This window comes from Phocoena sinus, chromosome 21, assembly GCF_008692025.1.
Source record: "Phocoena sinus isolate mPhoSin1 chromosome 21, mPhoSin1.pri, whole genome shotgun sequence".
NCBI lineage: Eukaryota > Metazoa > Chordata > Mammalia > Artiodactyla > Phocoenidae > Phocoena > Phocoena sinus.
In genome coordinates this window covers 14,657,572-14,679,119 of record NC_045783.1, presented here as the reverse complement: position 1 = coordinate 14,679,119, position 21,548 = coordinate 14,657,572, and the positions used below count along the sequence as shown (strand labels likewise).

Here is a 21,548-nt window from a genome sequence, read left to right as displayed (position 1 = left end):
CATAGAATCAGTAAACTAAATCAAATTCAATGCATTATTGTTGCATTAAATGTTGTCTCCATGGCCTAATTTGTGGCCTAAAGGACCTGATTTAATAGCAGGAAGCCATAAGGCCAGGTGTCTTGTTTAATCTTTATGAGTGGGAAACTGCAGCAGGTAAGCTTTCTTTTGACCAAATTATATAGTTGATGAAGCCAAACTGTGTCTTTTTGTCTCACCTAATTGTTTAATTTGCAAGTGTTAGTTTGTCCTTAGGCACTGGTAAGGAGTTTTTGAAATGAGTGATGCAGGCAATTCATTTAACCAAGATCAGAAAGTTGCATTTTTTTCTCTCCTCAGGTCTGGGAGGAACTTTTTATTTCAAAAATGTATTCAGTCAGATGAGGAATCTGTATATTTCACATAATAAAGTTTTTTTAAAAATGATCTTTTCCTTAAGTCCCAGATTTAAATAATTGCCAAAATTCTTGCTTAATTCCAAAGGTTTATTATTTATGTGGAGATAAATCTATAATTAAATGTCTTCTATAGACCACTTAGGAAAATCGGTAATTATTTAATTCTTATCTTCGTAAAATATGCAAGCATAATGCTTTATAGTAAACTCTGTAGTGGGGACGCTGATCTGGCATCGCCTGTAGCCACTTTGGAAGTATCTTGAGTTGGTTGATGACCTCTTTTTGAGCTGCTGGAAATTAGAGCCTTCTGCAGGGCACCCATCGGCAGTGTTGTTACTGGCCTAGTGGTTGCGCCTGGATTTTCTGTTAAGTTTACAACGATGGATGTATTGTTTTCCCATGTTATCCCTCCTTATCCCCCACCCCCTCCCACCCATCAGTCCTGCCTTCCGTTCTCCATTGCTAATCCTCATCTGTCCATTCATGCACCCAACAACTGTGGATCTCCTCTGTGCCAAACACTGGGTCAGATGCAATAAACAGTGGTGAACACAGCAGGGTTCCTGCTCCCAAGAAGCTTACAGTCCAGCAGGAGAGAAGGACAAATAAACAGTTATCTCCAGTGTGGTAAGAGAGACCCATCTGGGTCAGGGTAGTTCATCATAGCACCTCAGTGAGCTAGGTGGATATTAGGATAGGGTGAGGTCTGGGGGAAGAGTGAATCAGGAGGCAGTGATTCACGGAGAGGAAATACACGTAAAGCAAGTTGTAGAAACCCTTGGTGTTGTGACTTGATTTGTGCTTTGATGAATGGTGAGAAAAAAGACCTGAGCACACCATGTTATCTTTCGGAAAAGGGTTGGTTGGTTTATCATCAGTGTTTCTTTAATCCTTCTTTCACGTTTCTTATGGCTTGCCTTTTTTTCTTTGCGTAGGGAAAACAGAAAATCTATGACCTGGGCTCACCTTGGCTTATAAAGATAGAGAAGATAAATTTTATGGAGGTTAAGAAGAGAGGAAAGAAAGAAATGTTGAAGAGAAAGGTGGAAATAACGAAACTGTGTGATGAGTAAAGGGCAGGAAAAAATAAAATTGGCACGTTTGCGTTGTCTTTTCGAAGAGAAAGGCGGCGATGCTGCAAGTTTAGAGCCTCCGCCACTAGGTGGTGTCATGGGCTCAGGACAGCTTGGTGGTTTCAAGACTGTGGGAAGGACACCTTTTTGGTTTGAAACAGAAGAAATATGGGAGATTAAATTGGGAAAGTAGGTAGAGGTCAGATTGTCAGAGATCTCTAATACAAGATTAAGAAGGACGTACTTAATCCGAAGGATAAGGGGAAACACTGAATATTTCAAACTATCGAGTGACATTACAAAGAAGTTTTAATGAGACTAATTTCATTGCAGTATGTAGGCTAAATAGTATAGGGGCAAGAAAGCAGGAATACCGGGGCTTCCTTGGTGGCGCAGTGGTTGGGAGTCCGCCTGCCGATGCAGGGGACACGGGTTCGTGCCCCGGTCCGGGAGGACCCCACATGCCGCGGAGTGGCTGGGCCCGTGAGCCATGGCCGCTGAGCCTGCGCGTCTGGAGCCTGTGCTCTGCAACGGGAGAGGCCACAGCAGTGAGAGGCCCGCGTACCGCAAAGAAAAAAAAAAAAAAAAAAAAAAAAAAAGAAATCAGGAATACCAAAAGGCGGTTCACATGCTGTGCCTGAACAAATACAAATATGAACCAAGTGGCAGCAGCAGAAATGGAAGAAGAACAGTTTTGAGAAATTGAGAAATAAAAAAATGTCAAGTCTAGATGACTTAAGATATGGAGGTTTGACAGTTAAGATAAAAAGTCATAGAAATCCTGAATTTCTGGAGTGTGTGTGTGTGTGTGTGTGTGTGTACAAAGAGAGAGAGAAAAAGGAGGTGGGGAAAGAATGTGTATCTGTGGAGGGTAGAAAGCTGTAAAGATTTTAGTCCAGTCTCTAGTTTTTCAAATAAAGAAATGGAATCCAAGGATTAATTAACTCCCTTGAAGTCACACAGATGATTAGTGACAAAGCCTGGGCTAGATCACAGGTTTTATGACTTCCAGCTGCTTTTTTAAATTTGATTTCTTAGATTGCAAACTTGGTGATTTGGGAAGTGGTGAAACTCTTCAAGGGCATAGGAAATCACTCTATTTTCAGTGGAATAGCTATTATTTTGCAGTGGGAAGTGGGTGAAGACACTGTATAACTTAAGTCTGAAGGTATCCCTGGGGTGGGGGAGGTTGTTCATGGCACTTGTTGGAGGTTAGGGTGGAATGCAGGCTTCTGCGGTGATCCTTTATGATAAGGGCAGAGGGGATGATGTCTTTAAGGGTAACAATATGTGTGTGTGTGAAAAGAGTTGAAAGAAATTTGTAGTGACAAACTGGAAGGTGAAAGAGTTGGTGTAGCTTATAAAAGGGTATTGGAGAGAATCAGGAAAGTTTAGTGCTGTCCATCCTTTACACGTTCTGTATGGATCACCTCTTTGTTTTAGGTAGTTTGTGACAGTATGAAGGACACATGGGGGAGGAGGGTGAGTAGTGTCAAACTGGAGATTGTCAGGGAGGATGAGTACTGAGAAAAGGGCATTAATTTTGACATTAGCCTTTGACACCAGAAGAAGCTGCTTCTGTTGCCCGGGTGGATCTGAGGTCACGTGGAACAGTTGAGGGTAGAAACAACAATGTCTTTAGTGGAGGGAGTTCTAAGGAAGTCAAGGTAGCACTGAGAAACTACTCTTTGCAAACATATGAAGGTGAGAAATAGGCTGTTGGCTTGAAGGAAGTGCAGGTTTGAATGAAAGCTATTTTCAGTGGGAAAGAACCTGTGTGTATTTGTGGACTGCTGAAGGCAGCTGCAGCGACGGCAGTGACTGGGCACTTGAGTGTGAGGGACGATTTAGGGAAGAGCTGCAGGAGAGGCACAGTTTTATGGCATCAAGGGTGTCTTTATTTGTAGCTTGGGTGGGTCGCATCTCCTCGGAGATGTGGGAGGAAGAGAGAGGAGGGGAAGAGAACATTTTAAGGAGAGGAAGTGGGGGGAGTCTCTACCACGACTTCCATGTACCTGCTATACATGGAACGTTCACTTTCCTGATCCCGTATTTAGTGAAAGGCCGAGGTTTGTACCTAAATACAAAAGGGAGCATCATAATTTGATCCATAATGAAAACTGTACTACTTTGGGAGTGGAAGAGTGGCCAGTATTAATGACTGCCAAAACACCATTTAAATGATTTCTATTTGCAGAGAAAAATATATTAGGTGAAATGCTCTTATATCACAAGAGGGTAAACAGTCTGTTTATTGCGCTTCTCTGTGGGCAAAGTTTGCTCTGCAGTGTGGGTGAGGAGAAAGTGGTTGGCGGGATGGGTAATAACGGAGAGTGGTCATGTTTTGGAGCGCTGAAAGAGGAGAAACTAGCACAGGGATGCCTAGTCTAGCCAGAAATGTACACACAGCCCTTGTTCGTTGGTCTTGTCTTTTATGTCACAATAAAACAACAACTAGAAACAGTCCTCTTCAAACTACCCACAGGCAAGTTTTATAGGTTCATTGAGTAGGTAAATTACATACTAGAGTTTATACGGAGGCTATTTAAAAATTAGGAAGTCTGTTTAACTTAAGGGCAAGAAAACTTCCAAAAACTTATTTCGAATTGATTAAATCATGTTAATGCTGAAGCTTTTAGGTTCTGCAAAAGAATTATGTGCCGAGGAGAGGGATTTGCAGTGTGTACTGTCAGTATGAATAGCTTGAAGACTGCTCTCAGTTAAATTGGAATCAGTTGTTGATCATTTGAAGGCAGTATTTAAATTAAGTCATTGCTGGAGTAATCAGACTTACTGCAGCTCCAATCAAAGCTAACAACATACAGAGTTAGTAGAAGCAGTTAAGTGATATATACCAATCCTGAGCCTGCTGTTCAATTCTGGGTTCATAGTGCCACTCACCCCCATTTTTACTGAAAAAATGTATTAAGATGGCTTAAAGAGATTTAGTATGTACCCAGAAATAAACAAGATCTACCCATTAATTTTTCAGTGTTAAGAATGAAAGCTTTTAAAAGTACTGTCTATGACTATTATAATTTATTAGAAAAATGCAGGGGTTTTTTCTGTTGTAAATGTCACCTGGAAGCTGTGAATTGGTTATAGCTGAGTAACAAGCAGGCTTTCTAAGACAGACACAGTACTCTTTTTTGACTCCTGTTAAGTGATTTTAGAGGTCATTAAACGTTTATTTAATATACAATAGTTTTAAAAAGCAGGAGCCGTTTACATTTCATATTGTCTTTTAACAACTTTGTGACAATTCTCTTTGAAAACAGTCATCTCCCTCACGATTTAGACATCTCTAGAAAGTACTTTTAAAATGTGATGCTATTCAAACCGAACATTAAACTCTAAATTTCAGTAATAAGTTCAATTCTAGTGACGCTCTGACTGATGTGGATACAAAATGGGAGTATGATGAGGGAAAACACAAAATACTTGAATATTTTTGTGTATTTTTATTATCATATGTAGCATGGAGAGTCTGATACTGTTTCCCTCTTGGATAGAGAGCTGGAATGACTAATGGCGTGTGTAAGAGTTGCGACTCTAAATAATAAACATACATTTAATAGAATGTATGCATTGTGTAATGCAGTGTCCCACCTAATGCCCTGTCTCAAGCATCTGAAACATCTGAACCTTCAGCTTTAGATCTAAATGTTTGAACTTATGCAGTTGTGTTCTCAGCACGGGGCTGTGTTCTGTTGTGTGAAGCCTGTGCGGTCACAGATTGGAACACTTTACATGAAAGTCTCGCAAATGAAGAAACATGAGCATATTAATATCTGACTTCTACCAGAAAAATGATCTTTCTCTCTTATTTATGGATTTTCAGAAATCTGTACTAAAGATATTTAAGCTTTGGACCTGAGGCCCTTTTCCCTAAAGGCTGAACTAAGTAAACATTCTTTGTTTTCACTTTGGAAAATGCACAGAAGAAATCCTGGATTACTGTAAGTTCAAGTAGTGTGATCACCTTCTAAATATCAAAGTGTAGCCTTTGGGTAAAATGGTTTTTAGAGTTTAATTTTCATAAGCGTGAGCGCTAGGTAATAATGTACTTTTTTAGATGAAATGGTGTTAGTACCTTTTTAGGATTTGTGTGTGTGTGTGTGTGTGTGTGTGTTTCCCCTGCTTTACTGTTTGTTTTGCATAGAGTAAGAGCCATAATTTTTCTGGCATTTTAAGGTGAAACGTGAGTTCACAGTTCTCGGGTAAATTACTGTAAGGTTAACAAGATCTCCTAGAAAGTGGAATTTTTTTCTGATCAAAAGACTTGCATTTAATAATTTAATTACAACGGCATTCTGTTAGCCAAGTTTGCAGAGTAAATTCAGGGTTTTAAGAGGTCTCAGTTATGAATGTGGTCGAAAAAGTTTATTCCAGCTGTGATGTGTCCCGTGAGAAGAACCGTGCGTGGTGGGTGAGTTGTGAAGGGTGAGCCAGGTGTTCGGGAATCCAGGTGTGAGAGAAGTGGGTGGTGGCAAAGGCTGCAGGTGCTGCTGAGGGATCCTCGAGATGCTGTGGGGAGGGAACACCTGCAGTGGTTTGGCATGTTGAGCCTTCTCCTTGTGCCCTGGGGGTGAAGGGCGTGCCCAGGGCACCAGTGGTGGTGGGAGTAGCATGGCACCAGCCAGTATTAATGGGTCATTTTCAAGGTCTCATGTTAGGCTTCAAATGTTCAGAAAGATTGGTTTGCTTACCATTGTCATTGTCACACCACTGTTTCTTGCTTCTGCCCCAGTGGCTGCTTTGTCTCCCTTGCTGGTTCCTCTCGTCTTCTGTCTTCTAGATCTTGGGGAGTAGCACGTCTCTGTCCTTGGTTTTTGTTTCTTGTCTCTGTGCTCTCTCCGTGGGTGATCATTTAGTTCTGTGGTTTTAAATGTGGCGTCTTCCATATTCTGACAACTCTCAAGTTTCTCACTCGACGGTGAACCTTTCCCACACATCTAACTGCTTACTTGAAGTCATTACTTGGCATTTCTACCTTAACATGTCTAAAGCTTAACCCTCGATCGTACTCCCTAAAATCCGTTCCTCCCTCAGTGCAGGCTTCCCTCTCTTGTACCTGACCTCTCAGTTCTTGCTCAGCACGTGACCTGTGGAATCTTCTTTGATGCCTCTCTCTTTCTCTCCTTCCGCCTCTGCCCTCCAGTTCATCAGCTGGTCCTGGAGTAGATCCAAAATGTCACCCTTCTCCCCACCCCCACCAGGACCATTGAGGCTGAGCCACCGCAGTCTCTCACCCATGCTGTTGCAGTACTTTCTAACTGGTCTCCCTCCAGCTTTTGCCCTGGCTGCCCTCCCTTCTCTTGTCCACCCCGGTACCAGAGCAGCCCTTTCACTTTAGGTTCGAGCATGTCACTCCCCTGTTCTTGTTTTATTTGTAGGAACATCCGACGTCCTTCACCCTTCATCCATGAGGCCATACTGATGAAAACAAATGATAAAGACATTAGGAGAGAATAGACAAATCTCCCTTACAGAAGAACTCTAAACAATTTATGTAACATAACTCTCCACCCCTAAGTGTGGACTGCACGTAGCGACTTCCTTCCAAAGGGCACAGTAGGGGAAGGGGGCAGCAAGTACCCCGCTGCGGAGAAACCCGACAAGCGCTGCTTCAACCCAGTGAACAGGGTCAGCATCAGCATCGATGTGATGTGATGAAAATGGCACTTTACCCCGTTCTCTTCCTCCTCTCAACGCATAGCCCCAGTCTAATCATGCGGAAAAACATCAGACAAATTCCAGTGGAGGGACGTTCTGCAAAATACCTGACCAGTACTTCTCAAAACTGTCAGGGTTATTGAAAACAAGACAAATCAGAGAAACTGTTACAGTCCAGAGGAGCCTAAGAGAACACGATGACTGAATGTAATGCAGTTGTCTTGGCTGGTATCCTGGGACGGGAAAAGGGCATTGGGACTTAGTGAATTACAGTGTATCTATATTATTTCATTAGTTGTGACAAATGTACCATAGTAAGGTGAGATGTTAACAGTAGGGGAAACTGTCTTTGTAATTTTTCTGAAACTCTAGAATAACTTTAAAATGAAAAGCTTATCTAAAAAAGGATCTCCTTTATTGCTCTCCGCTCACCCACTGTGCCAGGCCACCACGGTCTTTCTCCTTGTGGCGCCTCTAACTAGTACTTCTCTACTGGAGATGACTGAGCTTCAGGGGCCATTTGTACTGTCTGGAGACATTTTTAGTTGGGGTTGGGGGAAGAGAGGCTGCAGGCCTTTAGTTGGGTGGAGACCAGGAATAATACTAAATGATGCCTAGGACAGCTCTCCAGGCTACGCACCCCGTCCCCCGGCCAAGAATCATCTGACCCAAATGTCAATAGTTTTGACGTTGAGAAACTCTTGTCCTTTTTCGGGGCCTCTCTTTCCCTCCATGTTTCTGGCTGCAGTCTCCATTTCTTTCTGCTTTATTTTTCTCCTTAGCACTAATCATCAGCATCTGATAGACTCTTTGTTTCCTTGTCTCTCACCAGGAAATGTATCTTCCATGAGGATTTGTTAGTAGTTTGGTTCACTTTTGTATTCCCAGCATGTAGAACTGTTCCTGACATGTGGTAGGCTCTCATTTAATGGGTGATGAATGAATCAAATGACCAAAGAAGTGAATTAATGATAAAGATAACATATATATATATATATATATATATACTAAAAATTCAAATAGTAGAGAAAAATGAAAATGTGAACATTCCCCCAGCTGCCTGTCCTTCAGAAGTTACCACCATTAACAGTTTACTTCTTATCTGTCCAGAATTTTTTGGTTCATTTTTAAGCACATCCATGAACTATGCATGTAATTTATCTCCCCTCCCTTTTTGCAAACATAAATGGGATCAGTTTAGTTTTTCCACTTAATGTATCTGGACATCTTTACATGTCAGTGTATAGAGTGCTGTCTTATTTTTTAAATTACTGCATAATATTTTATATGTAGAATTAAGCAAAAATATTTTAATTGCTTGCAATAGAATCCTGGTTTAATACTTTGTTGTCAACTGGATACTAGTAACATTATGTTTCCTAAAACAAAGTGCTTGTGCAACATCATCTTTTCAATGCTTCTTTAAGACATTTTCTTTACATTTTATCCCTGGTTTGTAAATGCTTCGATCTTTGCCTTTTAAAATAGTCTTTAAGTCCATGTACCTAGCACAGTGTGTCTGCTAGCAGGTTCTTAATACCTGTAGGTTGAATTCAATCATGAATCAGAGTTTTCACTTGTTTTGATAAAATTATCGGTTTGTTACATAATCCTCAAATTTCCCTGAGTATTAAAACTGTTGACCAAATTAAGAGATAGTTTTGGGCAAAGATTGTCTTCTTATTTTGTTTAAATCTTAAATGTTGTTGTAGAGGCCAAAAATTCTGTCTCATTTCCTGACTTTATCTGCTGAGAAGTCATGGTTGCTAAAGCACAAGTTAGGGGGCCCGACTTGGACAGGATTCAGTACCAATTAAGCTTCTCATTGCCTTCAGCATATCAGGGTTTTTCTTTTTTTCCCTTAATGAAATGATTAATGGGGCAAAGTTGGCAGTTGGCTGAGTTAAGATACTGTAAATTAAAGTTGCCATGCTAATTTCCCTTGGCTGTTTGGCCAGCCCTTCAGTCTGCTGTTTCTCTTACCTTGGGGAGCAGTCCCGTTTCCCGAATATTCATCGGAGAGGTCCTTTGCCAGGGCTGCAGCGCTGTCCTCTTCTGACCATGCTCGGACGTTTGTGAAGCTCCATTCATTTATGAGGTGAATTACGTTGGCATTTAGGGGAACAGCTGCTCTGAAAGTGATTGTCCTCCCCCGCCAGGCCTCAGCCCAGTGAACTGCCTGCCTTCTCACTGGTTCAGGGTACCCCTTTCTCACATGTCCTCTTTCCGGCCACCTCACCCTTGGACCTCCCTGCAGTGCCTTCCACCTTGCTGCGTTGATTGGGCCCCTCTACGCATGTTTGCTTAGATGATTTAGCTTTGTGCGTGTGTCTTGTGTTTGGGTGATGGGTTGTTCAGTGCCCCGAAGACAGCGGACCCTCTGTGCACTGGCTGTTGGCAGCAGTGGTGATACAGCAGTGATGTTGCCAAGATTTGTGTCCCTGGTTTAGGGAGGGCAAGTTCTGTTTGACATCAAGCTCTTGCCTTTCCTTTTGTAAACTGACTGTTTGGGGCTCAGTTTGTTGGTTCAGAAATGACTTCAGTATTAAACTGGGTGTTATATTTATTTTAATACCTTTAAATAGTTAATACAGTGCTAAATGAGACAGTAAACCCTTATATTATGTAGGGAGTCAACTTAATCCTTCTTATAAAGAAATAATATAATAAATTTCTAGGAGAGATTATAAGCTATCATTATGAGAGGTTATATAAAACCACTGTTGAGAGTTTTTTTGGTTGTTAGCTGTCCAAAGCGTCCCATGCTCAGGATACTGTAGTAGCATCAAGTCTGTGAGCTTTTGAGCACTTCACTTATTATATACAAGTAAATGGAAACAATGTTCACTCCCTTTTTTAGCAGTGGCTTATACTTGCCTTGAAGATTGAAGTGCAGGAATACGGTGTAGTTGTTGCAGCTGGAAGACCTTCATCTGATGCTGTTTAGGATTCTATGAGTCATTAAAATAAAAAAAATTGTTCTTAAACTTAGTAATTCTAGAAATATTAGCAATATTGATACTTATATTGGAAAACTATTGCATTTATTCATATTCTGTATAGATGGAAAATACTTTATTAAAATGTGAGGTCTGGGCTTCTCTGGTGGCACAGTGGTTGAGAGTCCGCGTGCCGATGCAGGGGACACAGGTTCGTGCGTGCCCTGGTCCAGGAAGATCCCAGATGCCGCGGAGCGGCTGGGCCCGTGAGCCATGGCCGCTCCGCCTGTGCGTCCGGAGCCTGTGCTCTGCAACGGGAGAGGCCACAGCAGTGAGAGGCCCGCGTACCGCAAAAAAAAAAAAAAACAAAAAAAAAGTGAGGTCTAAAACCTTAAAAAAGTACACTTTTTGTTTGTTTTATTTCCCTGAAGCAATGATTCTTATTTTCTTCTGTTGCAGGTTCCTGGGAGTTAAGCGATGGGGAGGCATTTGGCCTCGCTTCTGCTTTTGCTCCTCCTCCAGCATTTTGGAGACAGTGATGGAAGCCAAGCACTTGAACAAACTCCTGTACAGTTCACACATTTCCAGTACAATGTCACAGTGCATGAAAATTCTGCAGCAAAGACCTATGTTGGGCATCCCGTAAAGATGGGTATTTACATTACAAATCCACTGTGGGAGTTAAGGTACAAAATTGTCTCAGGAGACAATGAAAACCTATTCAAAGCTGAAGAGTACATTCTTGGAGACTTTTGCTTTCTGAGAATAAGGACCAAAGGAGGAAATACAGCTATTCTTAATAGAGAAGTGAAAGACCATTACACGTTGATAGTCAAAGCAGTTGAAAAAAATACTAATATGGAAGCACGAACAAAGGTCAGGGTACAAGTGCTGGATACAAATGACTTGAGGCCATTATTCTCACCCACCTCGTACAGTGTTTCTTTACCTGAAAACACAGCCCTGAGGACCAGTATTGCAAGAGTCAGTGCCACGGATGCAGACATAGGCACCAATGGAGAATTTTACTACAGTTTTAAAGACCGAACAGACATGTTTGCTATCCACCCCACCAGTGGCACCATAGTTTTAACTGGTAGACTTGACTACACAGAGACCAAGTTCTATGAGATGGAAATTCTTGCTGTGGACCGTGGCATGAAATTGTACGGGAGCAGTGGTATCAGCAGCATGGCTAAGCTGACAGTTCACGTAGAGCAGGCCAACGAGTGTGCTCCTGTGTTAACAGCAGTGACGTTATCACCATCGGAATTGGAGAAGGACCCAACGTATGCCATCATAACCGTGGAGGACTGCGATCAGGGTGCCAATGGGGAAGTCGCTTCTTTAAGCATTGTGGCAGGAGACCTCCTTCAGCAGTTTAGAACAGTGAGGACCTCTCCAGGGAGCAAAGAGTATAAACTCAAAGCAGTCGGTGACATTGATTGGGACAGTCATCCTTTCGGCTACAACCTGACACTACAGGCGAAAGATAAAGGAAGTCCTCCCCAGTTCTCTTCTGTAAAAGTAATTCAGGTGACTTCACCACGGTTCAAAGCTGGGCCAGTCAAGTTTGAAAAGGAGGTTTACAGAGCAGAAATAAGTGAATTTGCTCCTCCCAGCACACCCGTGGTCACGGTGAAAGCCACACCTAGCTATTCTCATTTGAAGTATGTTTTTAAAAGTACACCTGGAAAAGCTAAATTCAGTTTAAATCACAACACTGGTCTCATTTCCATTTTAGAACCAATTAAAAGACAGCAAGCCTCCCAGTTTGAACTTGAAGTAACAACAAGTGACAGAAAAGCCTCGACCAAAGTCTTGGTTAAAGTCTTGAGTGCAAATAGCCATCCCCCTGAATTTACCCAGACAGCCTACAAAGCATCTTTTGACGAGAACGTGCCCATTGGTACTACGGTGATGAGTGTGAGTGCTATAGACCCTGATGAGGGTGAGAACGGGTATGTGACGTACAGCATTGCAAATTTGAATCATGTGCCGTTTGTGATTAACCATTTCACCGGTGCTGTGAGTACTTCAGAGAACTTGGACTATGAGCTGATGCCACGGGTTTATACTCTAAGGATTCGGGCATCAGACTGGGGCTTGCCATACCGCCGGGAGGTTGAAATCCTTGCTACCCTCACTCTCAATAACTTGAATGACAACACACCCCTGTTTGAGAAGATAAACTGTGAAGGAACAATTCCCAGGGACCTAGGTGTAGGGGAGCAGATAACCACTGTTTCTGCCATTGACGCGGATGAACTGCAGTTGGTGCGGTATCAGACTGAAGCTGGGAATGAACTGGATTTGTTCAGCTTAAACCCCAGCTCCGGGGTATTGTCATTAAAGCAGTCGCTCATGAATGGTTTAGGGGCAAAGGTGTCATTTCACAGTCTGAGAATTACAGCTACAGATGGAGAGAATTTTGCCACACCATTATACATCAACATAACTGTGGCTGCCCTTCGCAAGCCAGTAAACTTGCACTGCGAGGAGACTGGTGTGGCCAGGATGCTGGCAGAGAAACTCCTGCAGGCCAATAAGTTACACAGTCAGGGAGAGGTTGAGGATGTCTTCTTTGATTCTCACTCTGTCAATGCTCACACACCACAGTTTAGAAGTACCCTTCCAGCTGGTATTGAGGTGAAGGAAAATCATCCCGTGGGTTCCAGCATAATTTTCATGAATGCTACTGACCTGGACACTGGCTTCAACGGAAAACTGGTCTATGCTATTTCTGGAGGAAATGAGGATAGTTGCTTCATTATTGACATGGAAACAGGAATGCTCAAAATTTTATCCCCGCTTGACCGTGAAACAACAGACAGATATACCCTGAATGTTACGGTGTCTGACCTCGGTCTGCCACAGAAGGCTGCTTGGCGTCTTCTGGAGATCAGAGTTCTGGATGCCAATGATAACCCACCTGAGTTTTTACAGGAGAACTATTTCGTTGAAGTGAGTGAAGACAAAGAGATAAATAGTGAAATCATCCAGGTTGAAGCCACAGATAAAGATCTGGGGCCCAATGGACATGTGACATACTCTCTTCTTACAGACACAGATAAATTTTCAATTGACAGCACAACTGGAGTGGTGAAAATCGTGAACCCCTTGGATCGTGAAGAACAGCACGTGCATTACGTAAAGATTGAAGCCAGGGATCAAGCCAGAGAAGAACCGCAGCTGCTTTCCATGGTGCTTCTGAAGGTATCATTAGAGGATGTTAATGACAACCCACCCAAGTTTATTCCCCCTAATTACCGTGTGAAAGTTCGAGAGGACCTTCCAGAAGGAACCATAATCATGTGGTTAGAGACCTATGATCCTGATTTAAGTCAGTCTAGTCAGGTGAGATACAGTCTTATGGACCACGGAGAAGGAAACTTTGATGTGGATAAGCTCAGTGGAGCAGTTAGAATCATACAGCAGTTGGACTTTGAGAAGAAGCAAGTGTATAATCTCACTGTGAGGGCCAAAGACAAAGGGAAGCCCATTTCTCTGTCTTCCACTTGCTACATTGAAGTTGAAGTCATCGATGTGAATGAGAACTTACACCCACCAGTGTTTCCTAGCTTTGTGGAAAAGGGTGTAGTGAAAGAAAATGTCCCTGTTGGTTCATCAGTGATGAAGGTATCAGCTCATGATGAGGACACAGGAAGAGATGGGGAGATCCACTATTCCATTCGAGATGGTTCTGGTGTTGGTGTTTTCAAAATAGATGAAGAAACAGGTAGGTGTGTTTTTATTACTGTGGTTTGCTCTTCCCTTTCATTTTTTTCTAAAGTAAATATGCCCTGTGCTGGCTCCTTCACAATTCCCCGTTGGCTTCTGGTAGGGCGCAGTGCATGTCCATACTTTTTGTCCTGTTGCACATGTCTTTGTATAGTAAGCCATGAGGATGGAACTAGAGGAACCTGAATGAGTTGGCATAAAATGAGTAGGAAAAAAATCAGAAAAATTGAAATCATTACCACTGATAATATACAGGTTTGTTCTGTATATTATCAGAAGCATCCTTATGGTTTTGCTGTAACTTTGAGAGGCCCTTCCAGAGTTTTTCCAGCTATTAAGGTTGCAGACTTAGAAGACTACTCCACTACCTAGCATGCTATTCAGACATTCGTGCACACCTGCAAATTAGGCAGTGCACAGAGAGAAGACTGTTCTAAAACTTCATGCTGTGATCTGCTTGACTTAGTACCTTCTTGGGGTTTTGTTTGAAAGGCAGATGTAGGCTGTAGAATGTCAAACTGAGGGGACCTGGCTTTGAATTGTGGCTTTTTCAGTTGTTAACTTGGTGGTCTGGACAAGTTGATTACCTTTTTAAAACTGACTTTCTCCATCTTTAAGATGGGGACACTCAAAATTACTGTACGATTTATGTGGGCATAAAGTGAAATAACATGTGTTAGAGTCTATTTAATATCTCTTGGAAATGGTAACAATGCTCTGTTACGATATTCTTTCCCCTAGAATAAGGTCCTAAAAACCAGAACATCCAGGATAGCCAATTTATGCTAGAGTATGTATTTGTTTTTTACATTTTGTACATATCTCAAATTTAGCTGCCTTTCACAGAGTTTATAGTTATATATCAGTCTCCTTTGATGGGGTGTGAGCTGTGATATTAGTTTGCTGGGGCAGCTGTAACAAAGGTCTGCCACAGACTAGGTGGCTTAAACAAGAGAAATTTATTTTCTCCCAATTCTGGAGGTTAGAAGTCAAAGATCAAGGCAGAGTAGGTTTCTTCTGAGTCCTCTCTCCTTGGCTTGTAGTTGGCCATCTTCCCCCTGTGACATCACATGATCTTCCCTCTGTGTGTTTGTGTCCTCATCTCTGCTTGTAAGGATACCAGTCATAGGGGACCACTCCCTAATGACCTCATTTTAACTGCTTTATCTCTTTTAAGGCCCTGTCTCCAAGTACGGTCATGTTTTGAGGTACTGGGAATTTAGAACTTCAGCACAGGAATCTTGGGGGACACAGTTCAGCCCAGAACCACCTTTAAGGATGGGCTTTTAGCTCATGTATTTTCTGTCCTCAGCACCTAGCAAAAAGTGCCTGGCGTGTAGAAGCTGCTCATTTAATGGTTAAAGACTGAATGAGTAAATTAGTGATTATTTTCGCTTTGAATGTTCTGCTTTCTGAGAATGCTAGTGGAAATAGAAGGAAACTGGGTAATCACAGCAGTAATCAGCCATAGGTGGGGTTCAGTTTGTTTATTAATCTCATTGATGTTTCCTTTATGAATATGTGCGTTCTAAAAGGGGTATTTTTCTAATTACATTAAACCTTTAAGTTTTTATTCAGTAATAACCACAAATAAGTTCTTCAGTCAGTACTCCCATATCTAATAGGTGTATAGCACATGAAAAATAATTATTGTCCTAGAAATAAGTGATTTTAGAGACTACAATTTTTAATGTGGTTTGTTTATTCAGGGGGTTCTTTTTCTAGTGAATTATATACCACTAGCATGTGGTACAGATCTGCAGATTACATGCTACTCATCTGAAATACCTGTAATGGTTCAATTCAAGAGAAAAGAGCATCACCAGCAGCAGTTAGTAATCACCCATCTGAAGAGTAGAATGAATCTTTTTTCTTTTCATACTCTCTGATATGAATTAGTTTTCAGGTACAATGGCAACATAGAAAAATACCCAGGAGTTAGTAACTGAAGCTGAAACTATGAAGTGTTTTTGTGAATTTCATAAGGACAATTTTTCCTATTTTTTTCTTTTCCAAGGTGGGCTTTGAAAGCCTGTGAAGAGAACTGTTGGAAGTTAAAGTTCAGACAGAAAATAGAAACAAAATCTTAATTTACGTTTCCTTGATGTCTTAAATTATATGAGCACAGCCTTTTGGATTTTTTTCTTTCAAGTGAGAAGAGTATTTTTATTGTTGCTTTTTAAAGACCTGTTTAGAAACTAATATTTTTCGTCTATAAATTTAAGAGACTGGGATATTCTTACTATCAAGGGAGGTGGGGTAACCAACCAACTGAACAAGGCAGTATTTATTCTGAAATATATAATTTATAGTAGTTTTCAAGCTGAATGGCAGTGCCAGACTTTTCCAGTGGTAACTTAGTGAGAGGCCAGGGGATGAGTTGGGATTATGGGCAGTGGGGTAGGAACTGTTATGCATTGGTATAAAGATTGAGATTTAAAGGTGAGAGAAAAATTGGCAATTTCTAGGTGTCATCTATTGCGCAGTCCTTGCTTTACAGAGGAAAATACATAGCACGCAGCACATTTATGTTTGTGTGCTTTTTGAAATTGAATAAAGGTGATGTAATAATATTTATACATTGCAAGATATTTTCTTTTTGGCAGTAGAATTATCAGCCCAAGTTATTTTCCAGAGACCCCTGGCAAGGCACTTGGTATCATAGTATAGAATTCTTTCATGAAAAGTCAGTATGTTTGTGCAGCAGAAATACTAAAATTAGATGTGCTAATTTTTCATGTGGGGTTTGTCTCACTGATTTTGAAGGCAGGTGGGAAGTGTGGAGAGGTTCCTGTCAGATGAAGAAACGTAGGGGCAGTTCAGGGACACCATTGGGCACCCCGTAGGACACAGCAGTAAAACTCCGGTGTGAATTGGAGTCGGCCTGGCCCAGTTTGGGTTCATTAGCACCTTTCAAGAACTTCAGTCTCTGCTCCTTGCCTGTTTCTGCTGAGCCTCCTTTCTCCTCTAGGGATACGTTTCGTATGGGGTTGATGTCTGTGGGCCTGTACAGAGCTGCTGTGGGTGTGGAGCCCACGAACCTGCCCATCTCATGGTCTGTTTGCTTTCTGCCTTTGACTTAACTTTAAACTCTGTAGTGTTGGTTGAATAATAGAGCCGAGTTTTTGTGGTGTTTTACCTGTTTCAGCATTGTCACATACGCATATCATTTGTATGCTTCTCATAGAACAGAGGATATATTCAGCTATCTGAATTTAGTTCTTATTATTTTTAAGATCCTCCATTTTCTTTAAAAAAAAAAAAAAGCCTACTTAAATTTGAAACATCCCCTGACAAGTTGTTTTCTTTGGAAATGGAAATTCTATGGACTACCTAAAATATGTAGTTGGATGAACAGCCCTGTCAGCTGAATTTTGTGCATCTTTTGCTAATTGGCTTTGCAGGGAGGCAACACGTACTTGCAGTATGGGGGTGACAGTCATTTGACTCATCAGATAATCTCTCACTGTGTCATATGCTTTTCCTGGAGAGGCTGCTGGCTGTTAGTTAACTGTTCTGATAAATCCAAGCCCACACGATTGCTTGTCCATTTGAGGTTTGGAAAGGTTGAGTGTTAGGTGAAACACTATTTAGAAAGTCAGTCTTGTTAGAGAGCCAATTTCCAGTGCTCTAATTAAGATTCTTCCCTTTTTGTCTCCTTAAAATCTACAGTGAGGGTTGTAAAGCAGGTTTAACAGAAATGTTAGTGGAGTACGTATCTTGGAAGCATGTGTAATTTCACATTTAGGTTTTTATTTTCCTGACTTTATACTTCTCAGCGTTCACCCCATTCTCACTTCCAATACATTCCTGGTTGCCTTGTTGTAGGCTTCAGAGTTGAGCAGAGTGGAATCTTGGGGCTTCCTCCTGGAGATCTGTGGAATAAATTCAGCTTAGTGTTCTTGGCTGATGAGGACCCATCCAAGTTAATTATTACTTGAGCACCAAGTAAAACGTTGCGGGTTTTTGCTAATTTTTAAAACTAAGGATAATTTTTAAAACTAGCAAAATGCTGGGCTTCCTTGGTGACGCAGTGGTTGAGAGTCTGCCTGCCGATGCAGGGGACATGGGTTTGTGCCCCGGTCCGGGAAGATCCCACATGCCGCGGAGCCTGCGCTCCACAACGGGAGAGGCCACGACAGTGAGAGGCCCGCGTACCGCAAAAAAAAAAAAAAAAAAAAAAAACCAGCAAAATGCTTGGCCAAAAGTTTCTTTTCATTTGTTAATAGGACCTGGTATTGAAGCAGTGTTTATTAGTTGAGCTCTGTTGCACCCATGTCTGTATTGTAACAGGATGTCTTTTAGGTATGTTTTCCTTTCTGCGTGGAGTACTTTGTTTCAGCTTGGCTGTTGTGGTGTAGTGCAGCCAAGCTGGAGTGTTTTCCCCTTGTGACTCTACATATTTGGGGAGACCAAGTATTTCACTAAGATAAAAGCAAATTTCTGAACTTATTAGTGCTGTGTTACTCTTAGACTCCCAATCCTGCTTTCAGGATTGAAATGTACATTTTGATGAAAAGACTTGGAATGAATTAATATGGAAGTACAGCTGTTGCAACAAGATAAATCACTGTTCATGAAATATGGGAGAGAGAATAAGGACTACATTTTTCTTGAGAGAACCTGGCTACATTCTCATTACAGGGGAGCGTTATTGCACCATTCCTGGATCACCTGTTTGGAGACTGGCTCCTGGCCTGCCTTACGGGATGCAGGAGGAATGAGTCTGTGTAATGGGAACAGAAGGGAATTCCAGTCCAGACTAACCTTATTGTTGACTTCAGTGAGAGGGAAAATGTTTCTGGGGATTCTGTCTGGTTTGGCAGAACTCTGAGTATTTAATTATTATTTTAGTTATTCACTCAAGTTTAAAAAACCTTTTCCCAAGTAGGATATTCTGCATACAGCCAGGGACCTATGTTTTTTCCTAGGGCCACTTCTCTCATGACAGAAAGTAGAATGTAGAGAAAGGCTCTTAATGGGCTCAAGCATCATGACCCCAAAGTCTGTAAGAGTGGCTGAGAGCTGGGTGGCCGCTAGAAGTGTAGTCTAGTGTGGTGGGACCAGGAGCTGGGTCTAGAATTCCGGGCAGCAGGAACTTAAATAGATGCTGGTGGGAGGCCCGTTAGGGAGTGAAGAAATTTGCTGATGAAAGAGCTTTTGTGTTGCCATCTCCTCCCTTAAGTGGCCACAGCTGCTGTCCTGTTCTTTCTTTTTGTTCTCCTCCTCAGAAAGTTGAAGAGAAAAGAAACTGATTTCCTAGCCAACAGTGAGATTGAAAAATCGGGCTTTGGCAGAAATTATGTGATGATAGTGTGCTGTTGCTGTGTCTGGAAGTAAAGAATCTGTGAATCTGAGTCAGGGCAGGGAGGGCGTGGTAATAATCCCACTGGGGAAGGGACCCTCCTTTGAAGCAGGAGTGTTTTAAGGTGAAAATAGGATCTTATTAGAAATCCTAAGGAAATTCCATTTTGTTTTAAGAGGAAACAGAGGATCGGCTTTTCTTTAGTTATTTGTATATTTAACGAGTTGATGCTTAAAGTACCGAGTGAGTGTGGCTGGAAGAGGGGTGGGGATATAAAGCCCTGTGATTCCAGGTGGTGTTACGTTGTTTAGCAGCATGTGGTGAAGGAAGGCGTGCAGTGCCCTGATACAATCCTAAATGAGGTGTGAGGGCCAGAACCTGGGGGGGTTGCGGTGGAAACAACTTGAAGTATGCTCTCTGGCTGCATGCTTTCGGCGATAACGACAGTAACGATGAGGGGCGTCATTGTAATAACAAACCACAGAGACTTGTTGAGTGTCACAACCAGTGCTGTTCTAAGCACTCTATATGTATTAGTTTATTTAATCCTCACAAGTACCAGATAGTTACTGTTGTCCCTATGTTACCGATGAGGAAATGTTCACAGGTTAAATAAGTTGCCTAAAACCACTTGAGTACTAAGTGGCAGAACTAGGGAGCGTGTGCATGCAAACACTGCATGGGACTGCCTCTTACTCAAGAGTGAGTGGTCTTGAGATGCCCCAAGGGAGCCCATTTAAAGTTGAGTGGGATTCTGGGCTGAATGGGGGTGGACTGGGCTGGGCTGGGCTGGACCCTTCAATCCTAAATTTGAGGCTTGGTCTTGAAGGAGTATTGACTCTAAGAATCTTCCTCCTTCATTTTTTCCTCAGAACGATGTATTGCTCTTTGGCACATTTAGTAGAACAGGATTTTAGCGTTACAGAGTGGTAGCATTTAAACCATTTAAGCTTATTGCACTGAACTGATTAGTAGCAGGTGAAGCAAGTTGAGTAATATCGTGAGCTTCCATGTCTAGTGGAGATGGACGGGTGTCTCACCTGTGCTTTCAGTTGTGAAAGTATGACCTTCTCATGAATAAAAATGCTGCCTATGTGAACTGTACTGGATGTTAGTTGAAGCCTCTTTTCATGGAAACCTTGTTTTAGGTGGTTGTTAGGGTCCTGGCTAACCTTTGAAACCAATTTAATGCACATAGTAGCCGAATCTGGCTTAACCCGCACTTCTTCTTTGCATGGAGTTCCTCGTAGTTGTTGTCTTGCATTGTCGTCCTCGATGCCTTGGCCTCAGCCATTGTCCTTGCCACCATGTGGTGTGTGGCATGAAAGCCTTAGTGAACCTGTTCTGCTTCTCAACCCTCTTGGCAGGGAACCATCTTTATGTTCTAAGAGTGTTGAAGAGTTGAGTGTTCATACCTTGATGAGAGGCATATGTGTATAGAGATTTAATACCCCGTTAACCTCTAGTCTGTTCTTTCTGTATTGCCTGCCTTGCCCAATTATGAAAATTGAGTAGATCTTAAACTTTAGTTGTTTGTCCATGTTGGATTTTTTTCTTAACCATTTAGTTCCTGTTGTTTTGACTCTGGATTGTTTCAGTTCATAAGTCTGGGTTTGTCAAGTATTTATTATCTGTTAGTTTGTATTTTGTGTACTCCTTTATTTGCAGCTACCTTCATGGTACGTAGTTTTTAAAAAACCAAACCATGTTGCTGTAAATAGTGCATTCTCACCGTACAGGACACAATGCCACAAAGCACGGTCTTTCATGTCTTCGTTCGTTACTGGGAATAAATGGACTTGGAAAGATTGCTGTTCAAGGGCACATGGCTAAACGTGTTGAATTGGCAGTTATCCAGTTTAACGGCAGTGATAAAAGTCAAAAACATTCACATATATACTTCAAGGGCCAGTCTTATCAACTAACTTGCCTTGGCAATTGAAGTACTCTTTCTCCCCTCAGAATATCTGCTGTCATATTGAACCTGTTTCATTGCTAGGCCTCCAAGTAGCTGAGTAAACTGACCTGTTGAAAGAGAATCTTTAGACGTGTCTATTTCTTTTATGCTGGAGAAAGTCTACCAAATATGGTCTTTTTAATTTAGCCCAGTTGATTTTTCCTTTTTTTTTGTTAAAAGTTACCCAGCTATTTCTGTAGTTTCTTAAGACTTCTTTCTAATTTGTGCTGGTTTAGCCATATTGTGCGCTTATCTTACTTTCTTCATATTTATCACCATCAGTATATAATTATAGTTAACATTTATTGAATGCTTGCTGTGTACTAACCCTATTCTAAACTCTTTTATTGTCTCATTAGATCATCACAGTAATTCTTGAGTAGAATTAGATGGTAATATACTCTGTTCATTGAATTTTGAAATATTTGTATACGTATATATTTTAATATTTATTTACTT

At 41.6% G+C, this 21,548-nt stretch overlaps 1 protein-coding gene across 8 annotated transcripts in view; it reads left to right on the top strand.

The window, feature by feature from the left end:
* FAT1 (FAT atypical cadherin 1) overlaps window positions 1-21,548 on the top strand; it is a 121,595-nt gene that overhangs the window by 5,903 nt on the left and 94,144 nt on the right. For 6 of the 8 annotated variants that reach the window (XR_004347869.1, XM_032618474.1, XM_032618470.1 and 3 more), the window contains exon 2: window positions 10,546-13,825. Coding sequence is in view for 7 of the 8 variants with exons in the window: in XM_032618474.1 (XP_032474365.1) it covers window positions 10,564-13,825 (3,262 nt within the window). In the remaining variant the exon portion in view is untranslated. Of the gene's footprint in view, window positions 1-6,867; window positions 7,355-9,105; window positions 9,246-10,545; window positions 13,826-21,548 lie in introns of all 8 variants that reach the window. The other 2 variants (XM_032618469.1, XM_032618475.1) reach the window with 2 other exon arrangements.